General features: G+C 33.2%; 3 protein-coding genes across 3 annotated transcripts; 2 read left to right on the top strand and 1 right to left on the bottom strand.

Moving 5' to 3' along the window:
* Positions 1–4: 4 nt before the first annotated feature.
* LOC123691432 (matrix metalloproteinase-2-like) lies at positions 5–6677 on the bottom strand. The gene is made up of 9 exons (XM_045635814.1): positions 6530–6677; positions 5850–6002; positions 5556–5668; positions 4728–4886; positions 2362–2633; positions 1856–2043; positions 1309–1453; positions 822–1082; positions 5–455 (listed from the first exon to the last, which is right to left on the bottom strand). Exons 1-9 carry the CDS (start codon positions 6620–6622, stop codon positions 304–306), a joined length of 1536 nt encoding a protein of 511 aa, XP_045491770.1. The 5' UTR covers positions 6623–6677; the 3' UTR covers positions 5–303.
* A 652-nt stretch (positions 6678–7329) lies between these two features.
* On the top strand, positions 7330–18171 carry LOC123690951 (cilia- and flagella-associated protein 251-like). The gene is made up of 18 exons (XM_045635113.1): positions 7330–7485; positions 7751–7897; positions 8146–8404; positions 8743–8858; positions 9906–10186; positions 11270–11421; positions 12176–12322; positions 12978–13086; positions 13335–13528; positions 14085–14236; positions 14347–14576; positions 15099–15210; positions 15526–15747; positions 16272–16363; positions 16654–16888; positions 17125–17347; positions 17640–17749; positions 18043–18171. Exons 1-18 carry the CDS (start codon positions 7330–7332, stop codon positions 18169–18171), a joined length of 3066 nt encoding a protein of 1021 aa, XP_045491069.1.
* Positions 18172–20007: 1836 nt separating this feature from the next.
* Positions 20008–27668, top strand: LOC123691209 (sulfotransferase 1C4-like). The gene is made up of 8 exons (XM_045635503.1): positions 20008–20249; positions 22286–22420; positions 22636–22735; positions 22942–23114; positions 23449–23595; positions 24269–24363; positions 26991–27177; positions 27463–27668. Exons 1-8 carry the CDS (start codon positions 20171–20173, stop codon positions 27648–27650), a joined length of 1104 nt encoding a protein of 367 aa, XP_045491459.1. The 5' UTR covers positions 20008–20170; the 3' UTR covers positions 27651–27668.
* The last annotated feature ends 221 nt before the right edge of the window (positions 27669–27889 follow it).

The raw sequence follows: 27889 nt of genomic DNA, 5'->3' as shown, positions 1-27889 counted from the left end.
CAAATCTTAATTAATATTTTATTAACAACATATTATACGTAACAAATTAAAGCAATTTACATAATAAACCTTACATGGATTAAAAATAGCTTATATTATTTTTGGTAACACCTAGCCTGTCTTGTAGAGTTACACAAGCTTGTCTATAACCATCTATAACTCCACAACTTTTGCACGGTAAACAGATAAGAACGGTAGCTACACTTTGTGCAAATTACGTTCTTTATAACTTAATAGTCAACCGTTTCGTTTTGTTAGAAAGTTTCCGTACTGTTTATAATTCTGTTTACCTACTGTGGTTGTCTATGGTTCGTCATTAGTGATGTACCGTGACATTTCTGGCGTAGGGTCACAGGGGAACCAGATTTGTGCTGTTGGTAGCGGGTAGTACTCATGAGCTTGGACTAGTCTGTCGTCGAAGCGCCAGAAACGAGGCCCGCGGAAGAAGTAGGTATCTGTGAGGAATGAGAAAATTGGTTCAAAAATAGTATATTTTAACGTGTACGGTGTTATTTCATTTTTGATTGTATTTCCCATGTCCTATTTGTAAATTTAAAGCAAACTGAAAATAGCTGTTTGAAATATCAAGCAAAATTCGTAATCCATACTTAATATAAAACTGTCTGCCTGTTACACTTAAACCACTTAACTTATTATGATGAAATTTTTAAGAACTTAGGACAGGACGAATCACGAAACTGATAAAAGATCAGGCAGAAGGTTTATTTACGTAACGAAGTGCAAATGTACGCAACATTTGCACTTCGGTCAGTATAAATATAAACGCATCTATTTTGTTCAAAGTATTAAAAAATTCTCACCGCCTTTCCATACAATGGCTGCATCAACGGGATAAGGCACCTTTCTCCACGCAGACATTTCTTTAGGATATCCCTTATCCATAAGCCGTGTTTCTTCATCAAATCTCCAAAACCTTTCATCCTCAATTAAATATGTTTTATTATTATAGTCTGATATAAAAACTGAGGTTAATTCAGCCACGTGTTGTGGAATCGAATATTCCGTTATCCTCCCGCGCTTTATTAAACGAAAGCGGGAACTGAACTCCCAGTAGCTGCGACCTGAAGAAATATAAATACATATTGTTTCTTATTTATGTTATTCTGCATGAAAAAGTAACAAATGTACCTAGGTATATCCAAGAGTTTACGTACGCCATACTTACAAACTTGTTTATAATATTAGGTAGCAGGTTATGAATTTAAATTATTTTTGGCGCCAAAAATTTAATGTTCTCACTCAATGTGGAAAGCAAAGCAATAGGTAAATTAATAATTTTAATCTTACTCCAAAATATAACAATATGTCCATTCCGTTTCTCGTAAATAGTTTTAATGACGCCAATGTACTTCGGCAGGCCAATGAATACGTCGTGGAACCGTTTGGGATATCCGTCTAGTATCATTTTTCTGTCCGATAACACCCACATCCACTAAAAAGAAATAAAGCACATTTAGAAACAGATTAAAAAAATTACTTTAACAAAATTTCTAATCTTTTTCATAAAAATTCTACTTTACAGCATGGACCAATAAATGTAGACATAACATATTTTATCTTCTATACTAATACATATTATAAAGCTGAAGAGTCTGTTTGTTTGTTTGAACGCGCTAATCTCAGGAACTACTGGTCCGATTTAAAAAATTCTTTCGGTGTTAGATAGCCCATTTATCGAGGAAGGCTATAAGGCTATATATCATCACGCTAAGACCAACGGGAGCGGAGCAATGCGGGTGAAACCGCGGGGAACAGTATTTAATATATTCAAATACTACACTGTTGACTACTCTATACAAACTCTGAAAGTACCTACGCAAATTAAACTACCCACCTCTTCTTCAAACACGAAAATCTTGCCCTGTATAACCTGTATCGTGTCATAGTTCGTGAAGCACAGATCCGGTATGTCATCTTCATCGCTATCTGCTTTCGTGAAGCGAGGCACTAAAGACGACCTCGTTTGAACCGCTTCTGTTGTTTCCTCTGACTCTTCTGCTGAATGCTCGTTGTTTATTGATGCTAAAAATGATGATTTGTTAACCGTTTGGTAGATACTAGAAAATACCAGATTTTAATGGATTCGATCGCAAACGCAAACTTTTGATGAAACTCTAGTTTTTATTAAGATCGAAAAGGAAAAAGCTTTTTCTATTTCATATACAATATTATAGGTATAATAATATACGGACTACGTACCTACCTATATTTTGTTTGCCCAAGTAAAGTTTTCTTGCGTGTAAACTACCGCCGCCGGATGCGCAATATATTTATTATTCGAACTTTTTAAACTTGATTTACACCCTAATTAATATGAAACACCTTGTTTAAAACACTCACAGTATAACTCCTGCATCCCCAAAATATCGTCTTCATGCAACTTCTCAACAGGAACCTGGTAGTACGGGTACATAACAGACGCCTTAACATTTGAGTGTGACAGCCCTAGCGCGTGACCAATCTCATGTACTGCGACTGCAAAGAAATCAGTGACGTCATCGTCTTCCTCGTCAGGGTTGTCGCCCCAGAACTCGTCGTCGTCGAAGTGCATCGCACCGTGGGGAGGGGGGAACGCGTGGGCCACCACTCGGCCTGGACCGTCGAAGGGAAATCTAAAAATAGTTGGAAAGCGCTATGAGTTGAAATATTCAAAATATATTTTCTAGTTGAAATGCTCGTGTTATGATGATAACTTGATGAATTGAATTGAACTTTATCAAAAAATATGTTTATATTATCTTCTATTTTACTTCAAGTCCAGCGACTGGAGTCTTAAACTACATATACGAATAGTCCGAGCATAATCCAGTCAATTAATTAAATACGGTTTGATATCATTTAAGGTAAACGCAGCTATCAACGACCCATCGAAAATCTGAAGGTATTACCGACCTATAAAAGTAATTCGAAATTTAAACGTTTCCAGAACTATTCTAGCTATAGGTAGGCAAAGTTATACACGAATGTATTAATTGAGCATCGTATACTTTAACGTTAGAGTGAGTAACTGAGCAAAAAAGAGTTAAAATGCGTAAGTTGCTGCGGGGTAGCGTGGAAGCAGGACGTGTCGTACTGTTCCGTTGTTCCTTCGGGTAAGTACTGTGAGTATCTTTTTAAGACATTTACAAACAAATGACATCTATACTTTAATTTATATTACTAAATGTCAATGCATTTAAGTGTCAACTTTTCATTTCTTACAACATTTTATTAATAAAAAGTAATTTGAAACGATAAAACTTAAAATTAAAATGGGACGGTGTTAGCTTCACCAGTTTAAGTCGTGGCAGGTATCAACGACCCGTAAGTCGGCAATGGCAGCAACGTAACTTTTTGTTTTATTTTCTTTTATGTTATTATATCACACTAACACAAGTGGTCTTATGGACCAGTTTAAATCTAAGCTATGAGTCTTCATAAAAATCTATTAGCGACTAAACTTTTTTGTCTAGTGTTGTGTCTTTTAGCGTTGTCAATTTATACAAAGTTATGATATTTTCGAGGATCCCTATCGAATAGTTACAGTAGTAAATCATTGTTTTTTTTTGTTTAAACAATATGCATTTGTTCATATTTTGTATGACATTGATCAATTATAATCTATTTTATAGTCTGATGGTCAAATGAATTAAAATAACCATTTTTTTATGGGTCGGTAATACAATTTAGGTTTATACTTACATACTTTAATACCGACCCATGTGGGTCGGCAATAGCAACTATAGGAAGCTATTACCGATCGAATATAGATTGTTTAGTTTCTCATCTACAAATTCAAATTCAAATTGCTTTATTTGCAGAATGTAGAATAAAGATGTTTGTATATACAGATAATATTGATCCTTAAACATTCCGCTCGTAATTGAGCGTGCAAATATATTTTTATTACTTTTATGACATAATAGGTGCCTATTAAAAATTATATTTTTTTTAGGTTCAATTAACATAAAACATATAATTAGGTATATTTTTTCCAGAAATATGGAGCCACGAAAGCGGCGAAAAGTATTCAGTAAAACACAACTCGCCGAAGCAATCAATCAAATAGCATAACGAAATATCCTAGAGTTTGAAATCCTTAATTTAATATATGTACATATATTAATAGTATTATGTTGATTAATTTAAAAGTTTGTAATTATTTAGTTCATTACTAAAAAGTACTCATTTGTTTTATTAAAAATAACTACAATAAAAAAATACGAATATATTTGCATTTTTATTTCATTTTATTAAGATCGGTAATCATCATCATCACTAGCTTCTATACATTCCATTGCTGGAAAAAGGCTTCCTTTCACATACGATCGGGAATAGCTGCATAAAAATCGTTAATAGCTTCACAGCCGTTTTTATGGGTCGGTAATAGCAACAATCGACTAAGTCACATTGTAAATTATTTTTTACAAGATAATCCTTTATTAGAATGTATTTGCTTCAATAAATACATTTTTTATACATAACACTAGCATATAAAATGAAATTATAAATCTTTAGAAGAACCAGTATACTTAAAAAATATGGTTGATTTTGAAATTGCCTTAGAGGGGTCGTTAATACCTGCGTTTACCCTAAGCTCTTCATTATAGAGCCGATAAAGCGAGTTGGCTGCGACATAAATTAAACTTTCCGCAGTGGGGATAATGTTGAAAGAAATAACATTCTAGCAACAAACTAACAATTTTATTAATTCTTAACTAACTCACCCATCCCCATGGTCCCTGCTAACAAAAGAAACTTGTATATCAGGCTTGGAATCATGTCGCAGGAAGGTGAGCCCCCCGTGCGGCGCCCACACGGCCAGCCCCGCCTCCATGATCGCTTCTACTCGAGATTTCTCTAACGTACTCGATCCGTTTAATACGCTAAAAAATAATTATGTGTATTTTAAGAATAATACATTTTACAACAACGCAAGTCCCGTGTAGTTATAAATATTATTTGGAAAATCCAAAAGTGCACGACTCATAATGCTCATTTAATTATGAAATATAAAAATATATATATATATATAGATATACAGTCTTGTAGTTTTCGTTTTTTATTAATTGCAATTAAACGACACTGAATTAATTAATCATTCGCATTCAGTGACCTACAATCGTCGATTAGAATATTTAAAAAAAAAAATTAACTCAAATGATGGATTTTTTCACAAGTTATAGTGTTTTCAGGTTTCACACATGACGGACAGGAAATTTTTTTTACCTATTTCGGTGTTTTTTTCCAATTCTATTGAAGTAAATCAATTTTTAAAAAGTATGGGATTAATCTCCATTAAATTATCTCGACAATAGTATGCAAAATATCTTGATTCCGTGAACTAACAAGGCTATAATAATAAGAATAGCTGCAAAAATGAGGCGAAAAAAATTTTTCCATCGTAAAGCACTCTCTGATGATTCGCATCGTCGTGCAAAATCATTGAACGAAATCCTAGTCGCAAATTAGGCGAGATGAAACGGTAGGTAAATACTAATACATAGGCCTTTTTGCCACGATTCTTTAAATCAATAATAGATATTATTTTTTACCTATAAGTTATGGTCTTCTTGTCCCAACCTTGCTGAAGGATGTATCGTTTATTCCGATGTGATTTATTGTTAGGAAGGATATCTTTTACACCGCATCTTTTCTTTCGAAATAGCTGAAACATTTAAATGATAAATCTCTTTTCTCTCAATTTCGTAAATTTTGTCACCGGATTAATTTAAAAGAGGTGTTCTTGCATATCACCATGCATTGAGACCTTTAATTTAACGGCAATAAAGAGGCAAGTCTATATACTTATTACCATTTACGTACTTAATTTCTCGGATATATCTTACTTTTACTGTCGCTTCGTCTATTTCCCCGGTCGGCGGTAAGCCCGCGAAAGTTTGCATTTTCCGGACTCCCTCCATGATCGCCTGTTTTGTATACGTGAAGTCAATGCCTTTTTCTCTTTCAGGAAGGTAGCCATAACGCGTCAGAAATTCGCGCTGAAGATTTAATTTATGTGTTTTCAGTATCGGATTATTGCATGCAAGTTTTGTACATTTTACCTAGGTACCTTTTTATTGCGAGGAAAATATTATATTGGACATTTCGGGTACCTAAGTACCATTGTTATCTTATTTTAAATTAATTGTATTTTTGGTACTAAATATGAAGTGTACTAGTGTATCAGATTTTATGGATTAGGTACTTGTATAATAATTTCATAGCATCGAAAATAGGAACTTGAATTAACCTCTAACCAAACGGCTAGCATTCAATAAAAAGTAAAACTAATCCTTGAAATTGATATTTTTGGTTTTATGGCATTCAAACGCTTTATAAATATAAATTTATAAAGAATAGAAAAAATTCGATCCCGCCTCGTGATCGAATTTTTCTATTCTTTATAAATTTATAAAACTAATCCTATAAAAAAAGGTGTCACAAAATAGGTTAGAAACCATAAATAAAACTTTTTGTTGATTTAAAAAAAAATTAGGACAATCGATAACCCATAGATAACACTGACCACAGATTGCACAGATGGCGCACTTTCTTCCCAAAATATAGTCCGGCAAGTCACTGAACTATACAAAAACCACAGCACCACGTACGTTTTCATGATGACCAAGAAACTAAATGACGATACATTGAATACAACTTGAACTTTGACTGCAGATAATATTAAATAAATAAAGCAGTGTTAACGCCCTGACGGATATGAGTAATAACTCTTGAAATGCGCGGAAATGCAAATTTTTCATTTATCGGTTAATTAAATTAGCAATCATTAGGATATACAGGAACTTTAATTGTGTTCCTACATAATTAAGGCTATTCTGTCTCGTCATATCATATTCTTGGACAGCACACATCAAGCTGATAAGAATTCTTGACATAACTACATAAGTCATGAATAATAATAATTATATGCGTATATATCTAGCTAGATAACAATGCCGATACTAATGGCTATTTAAAAATCATATTAATATTACATATCCATCAATAGCATCATAATTTACCTATTTACAGAAAGTCAAAGGCTACAAAAATCCTAAGCAAAAATCTCTACCACATCTCTATATACATAACAATAGAACAGTACCACCTTTATTGTAGGTAATTTATTTATAATAGAACCTATTTTTAACATTAACAATAATTATCCATGACATAATTGACACAAGTTGAAAGTTCTGAGAAATCTGGGCGATAAATAAACAATTATAATATATAAATCATTTCGATTTATCCATATAACAACAAGATTAAAAGATCTACATCATATCGTTATAGTTCTTAGTAACCTAAGAGGAGGCATTCATAATGCAAGCTTCAAAATCTCTAGAAAAGTTCCACTCCCTTCCAAACATAAGGTCTGGAATGAGTGAGGGAGACCTGCGCAAGTTTTATAGTCTATCCCTATCACAGTTCAGGAAACATGCTGAATTTGGGGATTACAACTATAAACCTACACCTTTTGTATGAATTCTTTTATTATTCAGTAGTAAAGTAGAGTCTCTTTCTTCATATTAGGTAATTGATAATACGACACAAACAAACATTCTTAAAATATAAATATTACAGCATACTACTTCAATAGTCATTAGGGCCTAGCCCCTAGGCCTAACCTGTAGCCAAAAAAGAAAACTGTAAAATCTGAAATGGTTCGATCGAAAGCGATATACTTATAACATTTACACTTCTACCCAATGTTTAACTATTTAATATCATTCTACTTATCTAGAACCTTCGCTGGATATATGGATACAAACACAAAGCTGGTGTGATCAACCTCAATGATAAGGACCGTACTGAAGTGTTCTACGCAGCCGGTAACTGTGGTGTTGTCTATGACTGGAGTAAAGAACAAATGAGGATTTTGCAAGGACACGTAAGAATCCCTATATCCTTTTGCTATCATTATCGACTATCGTATACAAAGTTAAAGAGAGTCGCTTTAGTTACGCCGTTAAATAACTGAAGAAAAACCATACAGATTTTCCTGATATTTAATTTGTTAGAATAAAACCACCTGAATAAGACTCACACACTCGAACATTTATTGTTAAACAAGACTTCTTTCGCCTCTGATCTGTCCTTCCCTTTTCTCTTATTAAAAGTTGGCAAATAATTTGACAGAGACACGTAGTTACGCACTTAGCAGCAGATGCGCAAGGAAAATGGCTGGTCACGGGCGACTCAGGGCCCGAGGACGTCATCATAATATGGGACAGCAACGACTACTTCCCGCAGAGGACCCTCTTCAACCCCCATGGGACGAGTAAATTGGCTAAAATAGCTTTGAGCGCTGATGCGAAGTTTCTCTTAACGTTGGGCTATCACGATCAGGCCATCTTGCATTGGTGGATTTGGTCGTTTGGTCTCGATGTTCCGCATGGTAAGTTTTGTGTGACATGGTAAGATTGTTATGGAATTTGTTTAAATAAATATTAACGTGTGGCCCCCGGGGACTGCCGCGGTCAAGCTATTGCATAGCATGCCTTCAAGCCACACCTCCGTGCCCGTCGGAGTGTGAGGGTTTTTCGTTACGGATTCAGCCCCCGCGCTCAAGGCCCGCGATAGAAGCTATGCAATAGCTTCAAAATCTTTTATGATACAAATATCATTGATAATACAGAAAACAGAAGTACATATTACATAACTTAGTAGTATTCTCCTCTTTGGTTCGTAATTATTAAATTCATTTTAAAATAAATGCTTTGCAAAAATTTTCAGCAATGTTAGAAGTAGAAATTCCCCGGGGTGGCGTAATAGACATGAGTTTCAATCCCAATAATAGTCAACAATTTTTGCTTCTCACCAAATATGATATTTGGATCGGAGTATCTCAGGTATTCTATTTCGATAAATATATCCATTGCTGCATCTACGTCTGGATTTAGGATCATTAAAAAAAAAACAGGAAGGAGATTAATACCCATACAATATAATAAGTGATCAAATCTTATTTTTATAAAAAGAGCTTGTGTGCCGAGCACACGTGTCAGAAGTGAAACTTCTTTGGCAAGATTCAAAGATACCACAATCGTCGCCTTATTCCATGACGTGACAGTATTGCCATGACGCGACCTTGAAGTTTTACTACAACGCGTCTAAAAAAGTTTCACTTCAATAACTACATCATTACTACTTATTATGTAAAAAAAATCTTGATGTAAAACACAAATTATAAACAACTTTCTACCCGCGGCTTCGTCCGCGCATTCAAAGAAAAACCCCATAGTTCCCGTTCCCGTGGGATTTCCTGGATAAAACCTATCCTATGTCCCTGGGTAAAAAGTAGCCTATGTCCTTTCTCGGGTATCAAAATATCTCTATACCAAATGTCATGCAAATTGGTTCAGTAGTTAAGGCGTGATTGAGTAACAGACAGACAGACAGAGTTACTTTCGCAATTATAATATTAGTATGGACATACATTAACTTTATTATCACAACAATCGAACCTCATTTGTGTTTTATTGTTCTTATCACGCTTGACATTGAATATTTAATACATTCGACGCCACCTGCATTGTTTTATAGTTATCTTTTTATATTTAAGTATTTAATGCATCTTGAGTAGGTAGATATACCTACACAATCTGAAATATGTAGATATCGATTTTTGTTGAAACTAGCTTCAATCCTTGTCTTCGTAAATCGTACGCCTGGTACCTAAACAATAAAAATACCTTTTCCGAAACAACATCATAAGTACCTAATCTTTTCACTTTCAATAGCTACTCATTAAGTAGTACTAATATCACAAAGATTACATAACTACTTGAAGTCTCTTCTATCTGAAAAACCTAATAATTTAACTTTTTAAGTATTTGCGATGAGAAAAGACTCACAGTTTGAAGATTCCTGACTCTATATAATATCTTCGTTTGCAGAAAGTATTCGTAATCGAAAGAGGGCTTCTAAAAGAGACCGATGATTACGAACTCAAAATAAGATTACCTGTTCGGAAGACCACGCCTGATGTTGGCAAGCTGACCTGCTTTACGTTCACCAAGTCCCAAGTTATTGTTGGCTCCAGTCGAGGAGCTGTTCTATTGTATGGGTATGCGATAGGTCTTCAGGAGAAAGTGGAGATGGATTACGAGGGCCTGAGATTCATTAAGATGTTGAGAGTGGAGAGTAAGAAGATTAACGTCATCAAGAGTGTTGATGGGTGGGCTGGAATATCAATTCTATTAAAAAAATGCGTTTTTTTGTGCGTGTACCTACTATAGTGTAAACACGTCAGAAGTGAAACTTCTTTATGACCTTATTTTTCAAAAAATAATTTACTATATGCAACTTTACAGAAATACGTCGAATCACGCGTGGTAGATATAAGAAAAAGATGGCGCGTAACGGAAAAATGTCACACGTAACGAAAAAATGTTACACTAAATTTTTTTCCAACCCCGATAAAGAAGTTTCACTTCAAAAATATTTTCCGGTCCCGTAGTTAATTTTAATTTTGTTATTTTATGTGAATTTACTCAGTGTAGACTATAAAACGGACGGACAACTTTAATACTAACAATATTACTAAACTTTAATAATTAACAATAGCAATCAAATTGTGGAATGCTTTGCCTCTTCATATAAAGAATGCACAATCCTTATCGAGTTTTAAAGCATTGGTGCGTGATTATCATTTCTCTCGCTGTACTTAATATAAATTATTTATATTATATGTATTCGAATATTATACTATTATTACGTAACATATTCTTATTTGATTGTGAATATATTATATTGTATCTATTATATATTATATGGATATATCTTTACGCAGGTAATTTATTTAGTCTTTATTTATTTCTTTTATAAATATATATTTATGCTCTACCCTTCACCTTTCCTCTAATTTAATTTCTCCTCGTACGTCCGGTTGTCTGGAAGAAATCGCTGCATAGCGATAAGACCGCCAATTGTTGTAATGTATCCTTAGATTAAGTCTTTTTGTAATGATTCTAAGAGCAATAAAGTATTAATAAATAATAAATAAATAAATAAATATTTCCCTATAAGTCGATGTATGATGTGGCTCTACCTTGGCTCTACAAAGCATCAATTATTTATTAACTTTATATTTGGAGCAATTACCTAAAGATTAAAATAATTGTTTCAGTTTTTATCTGCTACATTATACACATACACCACTGAAGGATATGCCCGTTTAGGCTGTAGCCTTTTTTAACTTGGGTTTGAAAAATTTTTGGCGGGAAAATAAAATTTTATCATAAACAAATGATTTCTTCAGGGTGATAGTAACCGGCAATGACATTGGAGAAATACGCTTCTACGATGAGCAAATGATGTTGCTGTACTGGGTCCATGGGTTCCAAGTGGACTCCGTGAGAGGCATCAGCTTTGACCTCATCAAGAGAAGTTACAAAATTATTGATCCGAAATGTTAGTGAGCCTTAGCAAATATGCAAAGTCATTTATCATAGATTATCTTGTTAGGAAAATATTTCTCAATGTTTTTCTATGTGGTAAAGTAATATTTATGGTCAATATAATGATAATAGGCAATTGGCGATTAAATTATAAATCTCAATCATAAATCATTCATTTGTAAATAAGGAAACTATTAAACAACTCACCTTTACAAAAATGTAGAACGTTATTTTTATTGAACGTAAGTAAATAATAATATGTATATTATGTATGCAGCATGATCATGAGGCATTTTGCAGTGCCATTTTATACAGGGTTAGTTTTCAATGACCATCCAAAATTTAAAATTAAGATCTAGATATTAAACCAAAGGTTCATTTGAAACATTATTGTCGAATATAATAAAATAAAAATAATAGCATTCATTTGAAAATGTCTTAAAAATTTCCTAAATCGTAAACACCGCCAGAATCAATGCACTTGTGTGCGTGCGCGTATCGCCAAATTTATGTGTGTGCTAACTTCTACGGTCTACCTATCTAGGTTGTTGAACTGAATTGTGCTTTTGTAATGTCCACACGTTCGCTTTTTAGTGGCGGACAGGAATGAAATCTAATTTAAAAAAAAAGTTTTTTTTCATTAGATCTAAAATGTTATCGATTCTGAACCATTTCTGAAAATTTGGCCGGTCATTGAAAACTAACCCTGTATGACTAAATTCCAGATATTCTAAAGTCTAATAAAACAAATTACAATCCAATCTAAGGCAACAAGGAGTGTCCCTGCTTCGAGAAGGTGAACCCAGGTGTTGATACAGAAACTGGGTTACGACGGCAGAAGCTGATGAAGACAGCTATACCCTCAGATGCTACTACTGCCAATAAACCATTTTTGGTCAGAGATTTTATTCTATGTAAGTTGGAGATTCTTCTGAGCTCGTGTTTTTTATCTTAATGCATTTTTCTGAATGATTGATTTGGATAATTAAATATTAAGGTTTTCATAATATGAAAACGAAATTGACGAAAATCAATACTGAACATTAAAATATGGACTAAATCGTTAATATTTTTATTCGTTGTTATTGTTTGTTTCAATAAATATAATAATGTAACGTAAGTATATCATTGATAACAATTATATGCTTATTGGACATTCCAATGAATAATTCTATGTTATCTGGTTAATTTTATATATCTATTATAACTGAAATCCCACTTTTTTCTTATTTTATAACAGTCGTCGGTTCTAAAAATATTGGTCAATATAATTAACGTTTCAGACATACTTAGGTATATTTATTTCATTACAATTATTTTATTAGCGCGTAAATATTAATTAGGTATATCATGAAGTTCTATATACATTACATAATTAATAAATCATATAATACGGTAGAAATTATATTATTACCAAATATAAACAGAAACTACGTAAAATAAAAGTGTATCCTGGCCAAGGTTAGATAAAAATGTATGCATCGGATTATCACTAAGATTTCAGATAAGCATTATTATTTGTTTTCATCAGATATACCAGTATTGTATACTTAATTTATTTGTCAACAGGCACAAACAACGAAGGAGTAGCATTCGTGGATTTTACATCAGAAACTTTGTTGACTATCTTGGACAATAAAATAATGCACGCTCTAACTCTTACGGTCCACCCTGAAAAGTTAGTTAAACATAATATGTGATAATATTATGTGTCACGTATCAAAGAAATAGACACACACACACGCAAAAACACACATATATCTATAGTAAACACACAGCTCGCTCAACAGAGAACCATTGTTTCATAAATTATGTCAACTTTATTTTGCTCTATTAGTTTTGGCTCTATAAAGCAGAATCGGTGAGTCAAATAGTGTTTTTATTTATAACATGACTTATTGAAACTAATAACAACTTATTTTTTAGACCCTTTTTCTGTGTGGGCTACACTGGCGGTCTACTGGAGCTCCACAATTACCTACAGCACAAGTTGTTTGCAAGGCTGGATTTGCGCGATAAATTCAAAGTTATCACACCCCCCAATGATGATTCGATAAAGGGAGATTATGAAGTGATGTTTCCAGTACTTTCTGTCACCTGCCTTAAGTATTCTCCTTCAGGTGCATAATGAGTATTCAGATCTTATGTAGTACCTAAAGTCTGCTTTTGGCATATTTAAGGGAATAATTATATACCTACCAGACGCAATAATACAATAATAGTCTGTCCTAAGCAAAAACTAGATAACTAGACCAAGTATCATTAACTTTTTGCTTTGGGCAGTCTATTATGTATTATAAATAAATAAAAATATAGTTTTTAAATTATGTATTTTTTCTTAACGTTCTTTTTACCATCCAGATACTATGGAAATCTATATTTATTTAGATACTCTATATTAAAATATAATAAAATGGTGTGTAAATTTTATTTACATACCATTTGTTTAATTATATGCGTTAGGTACATACTGAAGTATGTTTTATTTACGTTCGAACAATCGGAGTTCTCCGTGTTCTCAACTTCAAGTTTATATAGAACAGGAATTATCTTTTTTATCACTTTTTAATATGACTTCTTATGGCAATCAAACACCTGCCTTTGCATGTCTATTTGGCATGATCATTGGAAAGGATGCGGTAATCTTTATTTATTGACGCTTTTTATAAATTTAAGGATTGCATTTGGCATGTGGTCTTGATACTGGTGAGCTACTCTTTTTGGATCCAGTAACAATCGATATTTTGACGAAGACTCCATTCAGGGACACTAGCCATGCTGTAAAGGAAATAAGTTATAGTCCCGATTCGTTGACTTTGGCCTTTTCCGTATGTACCTTCTTAAATTGCAAAAGAAACAGAAAAGAGCTATATGTAGAAACTTTATTTGTTATATTGTATATATGTACACCTTTTCTATTTCTCCTGCAATATTTCAGGATACAGGCAGAACAGTTTGCGTCTATAAGTACGATTGCATAAATCTCGAGTGGCATTTCATAGGCAAGCATAGAGCCCACTATAAAGACATCACCACACTCTTCTTTCTACCACAGAAGAATGACAACGGAGAGTATAAGCTGGTATCTCTTGGTACTGATAGAATGATGGTGGAGTATGATATAGGGGAGAGTTCTGAGGAGTACCTGGAAGTACTTAGTTTGGATAGGTGATTTCTTATATGAAATTTTAACTTAACTACCAATGTTCTCATAAACTCCAGAAAATTCACTTTGTATGTTATAAGATTCAAACAAAGTGGAGTTTTGGATGTCGGAATATTTATAGTACACTAGAGGACCGCCGCGGCTTCGCCCGTGGTACATATTTCGCAATAAAAGGTAGCCTATGTCCTTTCTCGGGTATCAAAATATATACATACCAAATTTCGTGCAAATTGGTTCAGTAGTTTAGGCGTGATTGAGTAACAGACAGACAGACAGAGTTACTTTCGCATTTATAATATTATAGTATGGATTATCTGGAAGTTAGTTATTTTTACCTACATAATTATTTACTTTAAATTAAAATATTTAAATGCGACGTTGGTTTTACAAATCCTTTAGTATCATGCTGCTTATATTTCTCGGTATAAATGAAATTATAAAAAAAATGTAAACACAATATTTATCAATCATATCTTTTTGATATCAACGCGGATGGACAAAAGATAAACAATTATTTACTACAGGTTCGATCAGACCGCGGTTCCTTTGGCTGGTATCCCGTGGCCGACCCCAGCGGACATAGACGCAGAGAACTACCGAACGGACATACCAATGATCCTTGTGGCTAATGATGAGGTTAACAATTGTTTGTATTATAAAATTACCTGGGGGTTACAATATAAATAACAGCATTATTTCCAATGCGGGAAAGTGTTGTTGGCACAAAAATGGCAGTTGTTTTTAAAAAATATATTTTACATCCTTCTTTGCAGTTTAAATTAAATTAAAGTAGTATCTGTGTGTTTATTTAACATCTCTAATCTTAATTTACTCAGCGTATATCATATCATATAAATGCATTTTTGTTGATGCTCTTTCGAAAAGAATTAAACAATTAAAAACCTTACATAACAAGATAAGATAAATAATGCTTAATCTTGATTATTTTAGCACAAATACAAGATAGTAAATTACGCAACAACAATGACATTATCAACAATACTGGGGCCACGTTTTGAACACCCTTTATGTAAAATGCAACTGATAATGAAAAGTGGTGAAGATGAAGAGAAATATCTGCTTTTCGCCACGAAGAATGTCATCGGTTTACAGAAAATGCCGCTAGATGGCAACCCGTGGAAACATATAGGACTTTTGGGACACCCTGTACAAGTAATTAGTATTAAATATGCTTAGTATAAAGATACCCCTCTGATTATTTATTTATTTAGACATTTAGATAATAGATAATCCATATATATTCTTGAATTAATGCAGCAACGGTAATAATGTAGAATTTGATATTTTTGGTTTTATGGCATTCAAATGCTTTATAAACATAAATTTATAAAAAAATTCGATCACGAGGCGGGACTCGAACCCGCATATTCCTTTCGCGCCAATCCGGGACGGATGCCTGACCGCCAGAGCACATGAGTAGAATTCCGTCTTTCTACTCATGTGGCCAGAGCGATCGAATTTATTCTATTCTGGTTTTATGTGTCTATGGGACACACGCGCGCCACCTGTTGAGATGATTAACAACCATCTCAACCAATACGAAACATTTTTCAGTGAATACAATATTGTAACGAGGGAACACGTAAATTCATATTGATAATCATGTAAGTATTTAGAAAAATATTCCATGAAAGATAATATGCGTCACATATTTTATGAGATATTTTTTATTCAAGGTAACAGGCATGTGTTACCGCGAGGATTCGGGCACGCTGTTCACTATAGGCGCCAAAGATTCATGCGTTTACCAGTGGGCGGCAAATTACAGGTCCGATACAAGAAACCTTATTTTCCTTTCCTCTCTAAGGTTTTTTTATAAAATTAATTAAAGAAGAGTATTTTTTGAATGCGCTAATCTCAGAAACTACCGGTCCGATTTGAAAAAAAATCGAGACATATCAGTATCATCACGCTAAGATAAACAGGAGCGGGGCATAGCTAGCGTAAAATATGATGTAAGTTATAAATGGCAAGTTAGGACCATTCCTAATGCACTAATTAAAAATTAGTTTATACCTATGTAAAAGTTGGTAGTCGTGACAGCTTAAATTTTTACAGGGCGGTAGAACTAACAACAAAGCAGGGCGGCGAGGATCTCGACCCGTACTACTGTCTCATAGAAAACGGCAGACCTGGCTGGCTCTTCCATGAGATTCGAGATCTGTTCTATTACGTTCAGATTCTATGCCAGGGCACTTTTTCGCCAGCAATGAGACGCGTTAAGGACTACATTCCTATTGACTCTTTGCCTGATCTGATGAGAGCGTTGGGATACTTCCCGTCTGAATATGAAGTAAGGATATTGTGAATTTTCAGGCATTAGATTAGAAAAATGAGCATTCGCACTATGCTACTTTTTAACAATATTTGTCTGAAAAATTTGTTCTTTATTTTACCTACTAGATCTACTGCCCAGTGAACCACTTTAATCGACTCTATCCTTATTATGGTATCTAGGAATTCGGTATGACTTGAGAATATTTAGAACGAATAGAACGAATAGTATTCTCATTAAAATTGTTCCCTCAGGTTGAAAATCTCCTAATAGAAGCGAAATACAAAGTCTACCAACGTGCTCCCTCATTAGAGATAGACTTTGAAGAGTTCGTCAAACTGTACCTCAACCATCGGCCAGCGTTTCCCGACACTTACAAGAAAATCAAAAACGCATTTAGGTACTTCGCTACGCCGAACCATGAGAATGAGTTTGTTATATGTCCAGAGGATTTCGTGCAAATGTTGAGCCAGAATGGTAAGTGACATGTGCCTAAGATTTGTATTTACAGTTTTAGCTCAAATGCATTCACAAGTTGCTCAATTTTAATTGAAATGCATGCATTCGATATTGGTGTCGCGGATACTACATTTATTTCTTATTGCATTATTTTTGCCTATAAAACCTGGGGTATTTTCATCGAAAGTATTTGATCTGTATCTGTGAATCCATTTTTCTGTGTCTCATAATTATTATTAGGCTTAAAAATACGCACTTATCTAATCGATTACATTTTTATTGTTAAAAAATAAAAGCTATTTACTAACAGGAGAGCGTTTTTCCCGCGAACTATCATGGTATCTGTTGTCTATTCTCTATGGACAATCGTTTGATGATCGGGCAGCGTTGAATGAGGAAGATTTTTCGTTTATGCCAGAGGTAATAAATTCTAGGGTGTCCTGCCGTCGCTGTACCTCTTTGCTCAATGAACCTTATAGTGTTGCATACGAATAGGTACGCTGATTACCTACACCGGCAGGCGCGGCGGCGGGACAATCTGTATATTTCATATTCTATAATTTCATTCGTTTATCCGTTTACATATTATTATCAAAATGTCAATTTTATAAAGTGGTCGATCCTAAGAGCAATAAACCTATCATTTTCATTTTCATTTATAAAAAGGTTATGTCTCTAAATCGGCTCAATTCAAAATGTATTTGCCATTTCAGGAAATAACTTTGAGTGAACTTTTAACAAATATCATCGGTGTTGAGGATATAGAAAATAATTTGGAGTTCTCAACAAAAGACTCAATTCCTTCACAAGTTACTGCTTCTTCGGATACTGAAGACGCTTGAGTTTAATATTATCTTATCTTATTTATAAATAAATAATATAAAATTCCTGATTTTTTCAAACCAAAAATAAATAGCAAAGCTTGTAAGTAAAGCCTGAGCAAAAAGTTATATTTTAAGCTTTGGCTACCGACTATTTCCTCCTCCACTTTTATACCAATATTTGACTAAAAGATATTTGATAAACTTATAATAATAAGAAAGATTAACAGTAACAATACGAAGGATTAAAAAAAAAAAATTATAATTTTATAATATTGTATATTGATACAGGAATAAAACAAGTGAGAGTTTGCATAGAGAATTAAGTATCGACCGCATTTCCATTTTCCTCCTAAAACTTGGAACGCAAAGTATGAAAATTCGGAGTTTTTGAATACATAGAGCAAAGGGGAAGGGTTATATTATGTAAATGAATTCTGTATATTTTATTATCAATATAGTTAGAATCAAAAATAAATCTTTCATTTGTTTTTTGTCTTTACGTAAGAGGTTCAAGCATAGAAATCTAAATAACAAGACACTAGAATTCGAAAGCGAGCGTGACCTTGTCACCACTCAGGTGACTCTCAAGACACCTGTGCATTCGCCGCTGTTCAGTAGCTTTCGAGACGTGCGTGTGTAAACATGGTGTATTTCACCATTTCCCATTGCGGAAATTCTTCCACAAGTTGTAATTATTATACTAATAGATATAGGTATGTATAGGTCTACCAGAATCTGATGGCATATTTATATTTATGAAATAAAAGATTTTCATGTGGCAACTTATTTGACAACTATCAAATTGGTTGTCAAATTATTTGTCTTCTTTGCAGTTGATAAATAATTTTTAGGATTTTGTCTAAAAAATCTTCGACAATGTCGAAAAAGCCGCTGCGATCACAAGCAAGAGGTGTTGCTTATAATGTGTAAAGAAAAATATTCGATGAAGAAGGGTCAAACACATCACAATTTTCAATTTTGAAGATTTTATTGGTAAATTATTGGACTTACCCGTCCAATAATCCAATAAAAGTTTTGACACTATAGTCCAAATAAAAGTTTTGACACTTTAAAATATTAAAAAAATATTAAATGTAGGTAACTATAATATTTGTTTGTTGATTAGAATATAATTTTATGAAAACTTATTACAGAAGTTTCCGATACGGCTATTCGTCAAGTCCAAGCTGTCCAAGTCAATTTTATAATGTGTGTATCTGTTAATACTTACGAAAATAATCATAGTTTTATTTTATTTAAAAAAAAAATAAGTAGTTTTGATCTACATTATCATTACATCGATATTTTCATATGGAATAATGATAATGAACATACACATATAGGTATGTGTAAATAATAGTATGTATTACCTGTTTAAAAGTAATATACGTAAGTATTACGTATATTATACATGTACAAAATCTTCGAAAAAATAATGAATGACACAGTCGACCGTTCTTATTATGACGTTGTTCATAGAAAATAACGTAGTTCAAGCTATTGAAAATTAACGCCCTCTGTTGTAGAAAATTCGAATTTTTTCGTATTTGTATTTTTCTGAACAAAAAAAAAAAAACAAAACATTTCATGTACCTAGGTAGAATGTTATTCTAAAATAAACCGTGAAATCGTCCATTAGGGTACATATTTAAATGCTGAATTTATTTTTAAGTTAGTTTGCACAAAAATGAAGCTGTCCAATAAAAGGCATAGTTTACTAATTGTCTAGCCACGCTTAGCTATCGGATTAAATGTGTGTTTTTGTTGTTTTTGGCGATAGTGGTTTTCATACTAATTATGACATTATAGCAGTTCTAGACTCTAGTGTCTTGTTATTTAGATTTCTATGGGTTCAAGTTAATAACTTTTAATTGCGAAGATAACAATTTAATAATTGCACAAATATTTTGGGGATATTGCCCCTTTGTTTGCGAGATTACAGCAGTTATTTATGCCGGGCTGATAGCACGCTTATATTAAGAGGCGAAATTGATAAGAGCTTAGAAAGTAATTGACAATGTCGCGGATTCCGTTCCCGTTTGAAATTAAAGATGTGGAGGAGAATCTTGCTAAGGAACTTATGGTGCATTTTACAGGTACATGTGGATTTTTAATATTAAGTATTTAAGAATGTATACATAGATTGCTCTAGTTGTAATTCATACCTTAATAGTAATAAAAATTTAAAGCATGGTTACGCAAGGTACAAACATAGTTAGGTACGACTTTTCATGCTTTTAATTTTTTTTACAGTTAAATTTAAATTAACTCTCATGATCTTACGGGACATGGAAAAATGAAAAATATAACATTAGTTTCTACTATAATAATTAATCAATATTTTATGAAAATTTTATTTTACGCGAGTATTATACATTATCTTTTTTATATATTATTATACAGGGTGTAATCGTTAAGTGTGCACAAGCGATTATTCCGTAACTATTGCAGATACCAAAAAACTTTAAACTGATATCGAAATTACTTAACCTAATGAGTAAAATGGCCATAATAAATTTTAAAAATAAAACGAGAAATATCCAAAAATGTTACATTAAACGCTCCCATACATTTTATTTCCCATACATTTTGTATTCATAGCAGATTTTCGAAGTGATGTCCTCATTGTGCAATACAATGAGGAGCTCTATTTGCAGTTTCTAAATGAACTTCCCTTCCAATTTGCGAAGTAATTAAAGCAGAAAACCAAAAAAAGAAAGAAAAAGCTAAAATCTTTCTTATTAAATGTACTAGGTTGATCCAAAAGTAATGATAATTGGGTATTTCCTGTGCACATAAAAATATAAAATAAATGTTTTTTGCTTGCTCATGTATTCACTAAGTAATCACAAAAAAATCATATCAACAGGCCACGTTTCCAATTATTTACATTAATTTGAATGTGAACCGTGCGTGCCAGAATGTTTCCCGACGAAAAGAAGAAACAACTATTGGACATGTAGAGGGTAAATTTCTAAATTTTTAATGATATCAGGATAATTTTTAGTCACGTTTTGTGATCATGGACGTTACCCGAGTTCACCATGTTTATGCTGAAACCAAAAAACAATCAATGTCCTGGATGCTAGCTTCCAAAGTGACGATGAAGAAATTCAAAGTGAAAATCAGTAGGTTAGATTAAAGCGGTAGTTTTTTGGGACGCTGAAGGAATAATTATGGTAGAATATTTTAAAAAGGTAGCCACTTTATTGGACTCTTACTAAACAGACCAAATTAAAAGATTGCGGTAGGTTAGTAAGGAAAAGAGACATGGCAAACTGCGGACCTGAACGCTATTTCACCAAGACAACGCACCAGATCACAAAGCGTCAGTTGCGATGGCTGCCATTCAAAAATCGGCATTCCAAACACCTACCCTTTTTTTTAGATCTAGCTCCTATTTACTTTTATCTCTTTCCTCGGCACAAGAAACACTTCCTTAGCAATAAACTATTTTAAGACGACAGCGAAGTGATGGCCGCGTGGAGGGGTTTTTGTGGATGAAGTCAAAGTTTTTTTTTTAAGTCTAAACTTAAAAAAAATAACTTTGACTTCATCATTTTTCCTAAGAAAAAAAATATTGAAGTATATTTTCTAGTTAGAAGACTATCTAGAGAACTACATAATTATTATAACTGTAATGACCTTGTTTAATATTGATTATCATTACTTTTGGATCAACCCATGTACATGGGATATTCGTATCTCATACTAAATGTATGGGAGGGTTTCAAGTTTATTTTTTAGATATTTCTCGTTTTATTTTTAAAAATTTATTATGGCCATTTTACTCATTAGGTTAAATACTTTCGATATCAGTTTAAAGTTTTTTGATATCTGTAATAGTTACGGAATAATCGCCTGTGCACACTTAACGATTACACCCTGTATATACGTTTCGAACACTTTACAGTCTCCCCGTGACCACGCTCGCTGTAAAGTGTTCGAAACGTCGGGAAAATAATAGAATGAATAAATCGCGTTTAATTCCGTTAAAAAGTCTTTAATTTCTAAAATTTTATTATTCATAATTTCTTTCATAGTTTGTAATTTTTTTTGGCACCTAAGTAACTTATGTTATTATTCTAAGATTATTCTTAGAAGTCAGTTGAATAATAATTTAATTACACAGGAGAGTTGACGGGGTTCGTGCAAGTTGGCCCCAAGAAATATTTCTTCCCCATAAAATATAAGGAGCAGGCTGAAGATATTTATAATATGCCTGTGAAACCAGACGACATCTATGTTGTTACCTTCCCTAGATCAGGTTTGTAATTACATCATAGGTAGTAAAACATACTAAATTATGTCAGATATAAAAATATATTTAAAGCAAATTCGCTTAGTTGAATCAGAAATATGATCTCTCTATTGGTCATTTTTTTTTTGTAAATACTTTCAGTAATAACTCAGACATACCTACTTTTGCTCGATCTTTCTTTATTATTGTTTTATTTAAAAAAAAACCTGTTTTACCAAAAGGCACAACATGGACACAGGAGCTAGTGTGGTTGATGAAAAATGACCTAGACTTTGAATCCGCCAAAAAAGCACCCTTACCGTTCAGATTTCCATACCTCGAGTAAGTTTTGGTATATAAATGATCTTATAAATAATTTGTAACGTACTGTACACAGTGCATACTATATTATGCCTTGTAATCAGGAAAGTATTTATCTGAATTTAAAGTCGGGCTATAAACTTAATACTTACACCTAATAATGTAAAATTTTCTACTTTCTCGCCAGTATATAGTTACACATCGTTATCTTAACATTACCTTCCCAGGTTCTCGATCTTAATCCACCCAGAATTGCATAAACCGATGATAGAGGATAGCAAAGTACGCACAGAGAAGTTCCACATCGCGGAAACGGCAAGACCTGCCGTTGAGAAGGCTGCCGACTTGAAATCTCCAAGGTTCATAAAGAGCCACTTGCCTCTGTCGTTTCTACCACCAGGTCAGTAGTATTTTAGAAGTAGTTCTTGTGTTTGATTTTACGGGAGTATGTGACATTTAGAATACTGTCTTTTCATAAGCACGCATCATAGATACGTCGGGTTAAAATATAATATCCTAACTAATATTACAAATGCAAAAGTTTGTGAGGAATGAGGATTGATGTTTTTTACTCTCACGGGAAAAGCATTGAATGAATTTAATTATATTATGTACTTAACAGAGATACAGCTGAAATAGGTATCAGAATAACACTTGAGCTATATAAATTCTTGTTATTTTCTCGTGGGTAGTTTAAATTTCGTTAAACAAGTTTTTAATTTCTAAACCCCAAGGTCTCTTGGATACGGCGAAGGTGGTGTACGTGGCGAGGGACCCCAGAGACGCGGCGGTTTCCTTCTACCACTTGAGCAGAACGTACGTGATACAGGGCGCGCCGAAGGACTTTAAGACGTATTGGAACTACTTTATTAAGGGATTGCGTGAGCAAATTTTTTTTAATAGTGCAAAATTTTTTGACGATGGAAATGCAACCAATTTTCGGGCCTCTTTTATCTTTTTTGTTCCTTCCAAAAAATACATAAAAATTTATCTATTGTAGATTATAATCCTTACATTCTAAACGATAATTGTTTGTCTATCTGTTTTTGTGGTTTTTAAATGGGCCTTCACTTTCAGTAGTATATTTTTAAAATGAGTAAAATGCGAATTATTATTAGGTACTGGTCATTGTGTTGTTGACATTGTACAAGTATATTTTTTATTATTTGTACACGTAATAAGCTTTTTATCAAAATTGCATAAATTACCTGTTTTATACGATCTTATCATTTGCCGATTATTATTACGCATTTTATTATTGCACAGAATATTTTATTGCATTTTAGAGTTAGTTATCTGATTACTTTTATATTGACCTTCAAAGGATTAAATGAAACTATTTAAAAAATATAAAACCGAAATTTTGTTTATTCGAGTTGAGTGAGTTCGTCGTCGTCGTCATCGTCATTAATCATCATTTATTTCGAGACTAGTATCATAATTTGTTATTTTTTACCGTGTATTAGTAAATTGTAATTTAATATTTAACTCACTTCCTATCTACTCTAGCAGGTAGGAAGTGCGTTATTCCAATAATTATTGTTCATTTTTCAGATCATTATTCACCGGTATTTGAACACGTGAAGGAAGCATGGAACTTGAGACATCATCCGAATCTTTTATTTTTATTTTACGAAGAATTATCCAAGGTAATTAGGTACCTACCATTTTGGATACAAAGGAACGAAAAGCAAAAAAAAAGACGTGTGGCACTCGGGAACTGCCGCGGTAAAGCAATTGCATAGCTGATAGCATGCCTTCAAGCCACACCTCCGTGGCCGTCGGAGTGGGGATCGTGAGGTTTTTTCGTTACGGAATTTCTGGATTCGGTCCCCGCGCTCAAGGCCCGCGATAGAAGCTATGCAATAGCTTAAAAATAGATATGTTTTGAACGATTCATTTCGTAATAGATTAGATTAATAAAGAATTATATAACACGAATATGTTTCAGTAACAACCGATGTTAGCATTCTTTTATTAGCTTCAACTGAATGTATGTACCTACGTAGTAACCGACTCCTTTTCACTCAATTTCGACTCACTTTAAACGGAAAGATTTAATATCTTTGTACAAGTATGATCGGTGACAATTCAACAATTTCCTCTATCATTTAGTCCGTATCCATGCTGCTGTTTAGGTGTAAAAGCAAAACGTACATACAGATAGAAATATAGAAAAGTCTAAAGTTTATATTTTTATGGACACTGTTAAGCACGTCACACACGGTGAAGATACTATAATATTTTATGTTAAGATTCTCTTATATAAAATATTACAGTATCTTAAGGTATCACACATGATTAAGATACGCTAGCGATACAAATTGTCATGTCTATACATATTTCGCTAAGGATTTGTTCACCCTACCAACGACGAAGACGACCACAAACAAAATTTTCAACCAGTTCAAAATTTTAAACACACTTAAAAATAAAATATAAAATTTCCTGTCGTTCTGATGATTGGATTTTTTTTGCGAATAATAAATGAAAACATAGAATTTTCGTAGAAACGGTGGCTCCTAGAAAAAATGTATTAGAAGTTTTTTATAGATAATTTTATGATTTAGGTACAATTTTGGTCCCAGGTAATTATATGATTAGCTTACCGTCTCGGCGAAAATCGCAAAAAAACCTATTGCACGCCTCATAAGCGAAGCGTTGAGGTGGGTACTACTGTCACTTCGCGCAAAACATCTGATTTTTCAAACTTAAAATGTCTTTATGTATCATACATTGCACTTGTAAGATAATACATACACACACATATTAAGAAAAAACACTATTTTTAACATTCATGATACTTTTGATGTCATTTTTGTTATTTAAACTAGTTAAAAAACAGTTTAAAAAAGTTCTGTCTTGGACGTCCGTGTGTCTGTATGTGCGGAGGATTTTCTTGTTAACACGATAGCGACCGAAATACTTTACTAATCAAGTCTTTTTTTTTCTCTTACGCTTGAGTATGCTCAGGAATAGAACCCTTTCATTTTTCAGGGTCTGATTCGATGTGGTTTAATTGTTATTAAATAAACAAAAAAAATATCGACTATTTTTTTTTTTTTTATATTTATAGTGTACTCAAAATTCACCATTATAAACTCGATTCTTTATACTATAAGCCAAGGTTTAAAAAAATAAGTTGGTAGTCAGTCCCTTAAACCTGCGCAGTTTCACATCTAGGTGGGGCCACAAGAAAAATAGCTCAATTATTACGGTAGGTACCGCTTTCTTTACTTTTCCAACTGTTTTGAGACAGTACAAGAGCATTGGCACATGAGAACAAGTGTATCTACATACATATATTATATACACCTTTATAAATAATCAATTTTATTGTAAGGGATGAGATTATGAGGCGTGCACTTTTGGATTTTCCAAACTTTTTTTTAATTGACCTCGAATTTTTTTTCTTCTGAGTACCAGTATGACGGGAAATTTTAATATTTTATTTGGACCGAATTTGTCTGGATGTGAATTTTGGTCGTTGTCGTCGTAGTCGTTGGTAGTGTGACCGAACCATTACTAAAATGTCATAAATAATGTATGTAGGTATTTGGTATATTAATATAATTATCATCTTATAGGCCGGGTCGAGATACTGACACAAAATTTCTGGTCATTTGTAAGAGGATGGCGGTTCTACAGGGGTCTTAGAACGCAATGACAAAAAGAAAAATGATGGTCAGAACGCTGATACCGGCGGACTAGTCGCGTGGGCGTTAGTCGAACTCGTCGGATATATAGCAAAAGTCAAACGATTTGTAACACAAAAAATTTAGGTTTTACCGATAGCCCATAGAAAAGATGTAGGTGGAAAAAAAAAGAAAAAGTGCTGCCATACTTGAAAAACTAATTTATTCGTCACGCTTCAAAAATACGACTGTACAATACGTAAAATATTTTTTTTACAGTATGGGATCATTATATTCTGTTTGTTTGTATATAATTCTACCTAGAAAAAAATATCGCAGATTGCAAACATGGGGCGGACGATTGTAAGACAATTCTTTTTGTCATTGCGTACTAAGACCCCTGTAGAACCGCCATCCTGTTACAAATGACCCGAAATTTTGTGTCAGTATCTGCCGTCCTATAGATGGCTTATCGCTTGGTATCTTAAGATATTGAAGGTAAAATATATATTATCTTCGTCGTGTGTTATAGGATTTGTATGGCGAGCGATAATCGGAAATATGCTCTAAGATAATATATATTTTACATTATCTTCACCGTGTGTGATGCGCTTTACATGTACTTATAAAATAAATTTCAGGACTTGCCATCCGTGATCCGGCGAGTATCCGACTTCTTAGGTAAAGAAATGACACAAGAGCAAGTAGAGAAACTGGCAGATCATCTCAAGTTCAGCAACTTTAAGGACAACTCGAGTGTCAATAATCAAGTGCTCATGAGCAAAATAGACTTTGTGGTCAAAGGAGAAGCGCCGTTTGTAAGAAAAGGTGGGATAGTTTGCTAAGATAAGATTTTGTTCATAAAAAAATTAGATTAAGTATTCGTAATTTTTATAACATACAGAGGCAAAGGAATACTTATATTGACATGTAAATTCTAGTCATAATTCGTAATTTAGCAATGTAATAATAATTTCTAATGATACCTACCTATTCAACAAAGGGTAAAAAATTAAATTGCAGATCGTAAATAAAAAGAATACAAACTTCAACAGGATAGGATTGGTTGTAAAATGACCAAGGTTATATGTATATGCTAAATTGCATTTTCAGGTAAAGTCGGCGGTTGGAGAGACTACTTCGACGATGAGATGATAGAACAAGCTGACAGATGGATTAGAGAGAACCTCGCTGACACTGACCTGAGATATCCTTCTTGGGAACTACCGGATTTGCCGACAAAAGATAGAAAGAATTCCATTAATGTTGAGTATGTACGAACACAGCATGGACGCACTTAGAATCTTCCAGTGATCTTATTATTTATAAATTAATGTCAAATAAAGTTGTTATTTTTATATGTGTGTTTATTTACCTTTACCGACAACTTATTTCATTTATTAGATGTACATGTATGTGATGTAAGAAAGAAGAATAATTTGAGAATTATTACATTACCATTTTACATTGTTCACAACAACGTCCACAATAAAGACCTACTTACTCTTTCTATTTACAATTAAATTTTTTTCTAATAAGT

The sequence above is a fragment of the Colias croceus genome, chromosome 4 (genome assembly GCF_905220415.1).
Source record: "Colias croceus chromosome 4, ilColCroc2.1".
In the NCBI taxonomy this organism is placed as follows: Eukaryota; Metazoa; Arthropoda; class Insecta; order Lepidoptera; family Pieridae; genus Colias; species Colias croceus.
This window is presented reverse-complemented; position numbering and strand designations above follow the sequence as displayed.

Bases quoted from the DNA above. Each gene is read 5' to 3' on its own strand.
- LOC123691432 (XM_045635814.1), bottom strand. From the start codon at position 6,622: ATGAAAACGTACGTGGTGCTGTGGTTTTTGTATAGTTCAGTGACTTGC. The intron at 1,083-1,308 runs GTAAGATTAAAA...ATATTTCTTCAG, and splicing joins ACATATTGTTATATTTTGGA to GTCGCAGCTACTGGGAGTTC. The intron at 456-821 runs GTGAGAATTTTT...CATTCCTCACAG, and splicing joins AGCCATTGTATGGAAAGGCG to ATACCTACTTCTTCCGCGGG.
- LOC123690951 (XM_045635113.1), top strand. From the start codon at position 7,330: ATGCAAGCTTCAAAATCTCTAGAAAAGTTCCACTCCCTTCCAAACATA. The intron at 8,859-9,905 runs GTATTCTATTTC...CTTCGTTTGCAG, and splicing joins TTTGGATCGGAGTATCTCAG to AAAGTATTCGTAATCGAAAG. The intron at 15,211-15,525 runs GTTAACAATTGT...TGATTATTTTAG, and splicing joins TCCTTGTGGCTAATGATGAG to CACAAATACAAGATAGTAAA.
- LOC123691209 (XM_045635503.1), top strand. From the start codon at position 20,171: ATGTCGCGGATTCCGTTCCCGTTTGAAATTAAAGATGTGGAGGAGAAT. The intron at 24,364-26,990 runs GTAATTAGGTAC...AATAAATTTCAG, and splicing joins TTTACGAAGAATTATCCAAG to GACTTGCCATCCGTGATCCG. The intron at 27,178-27,462 runs GTGGGATAGTTT...TTGCATTTTCAG, and splicing joins AGCGCCGTTTGTAAGAAAAG to GTAAAGTCGGCGGTTGGAGA.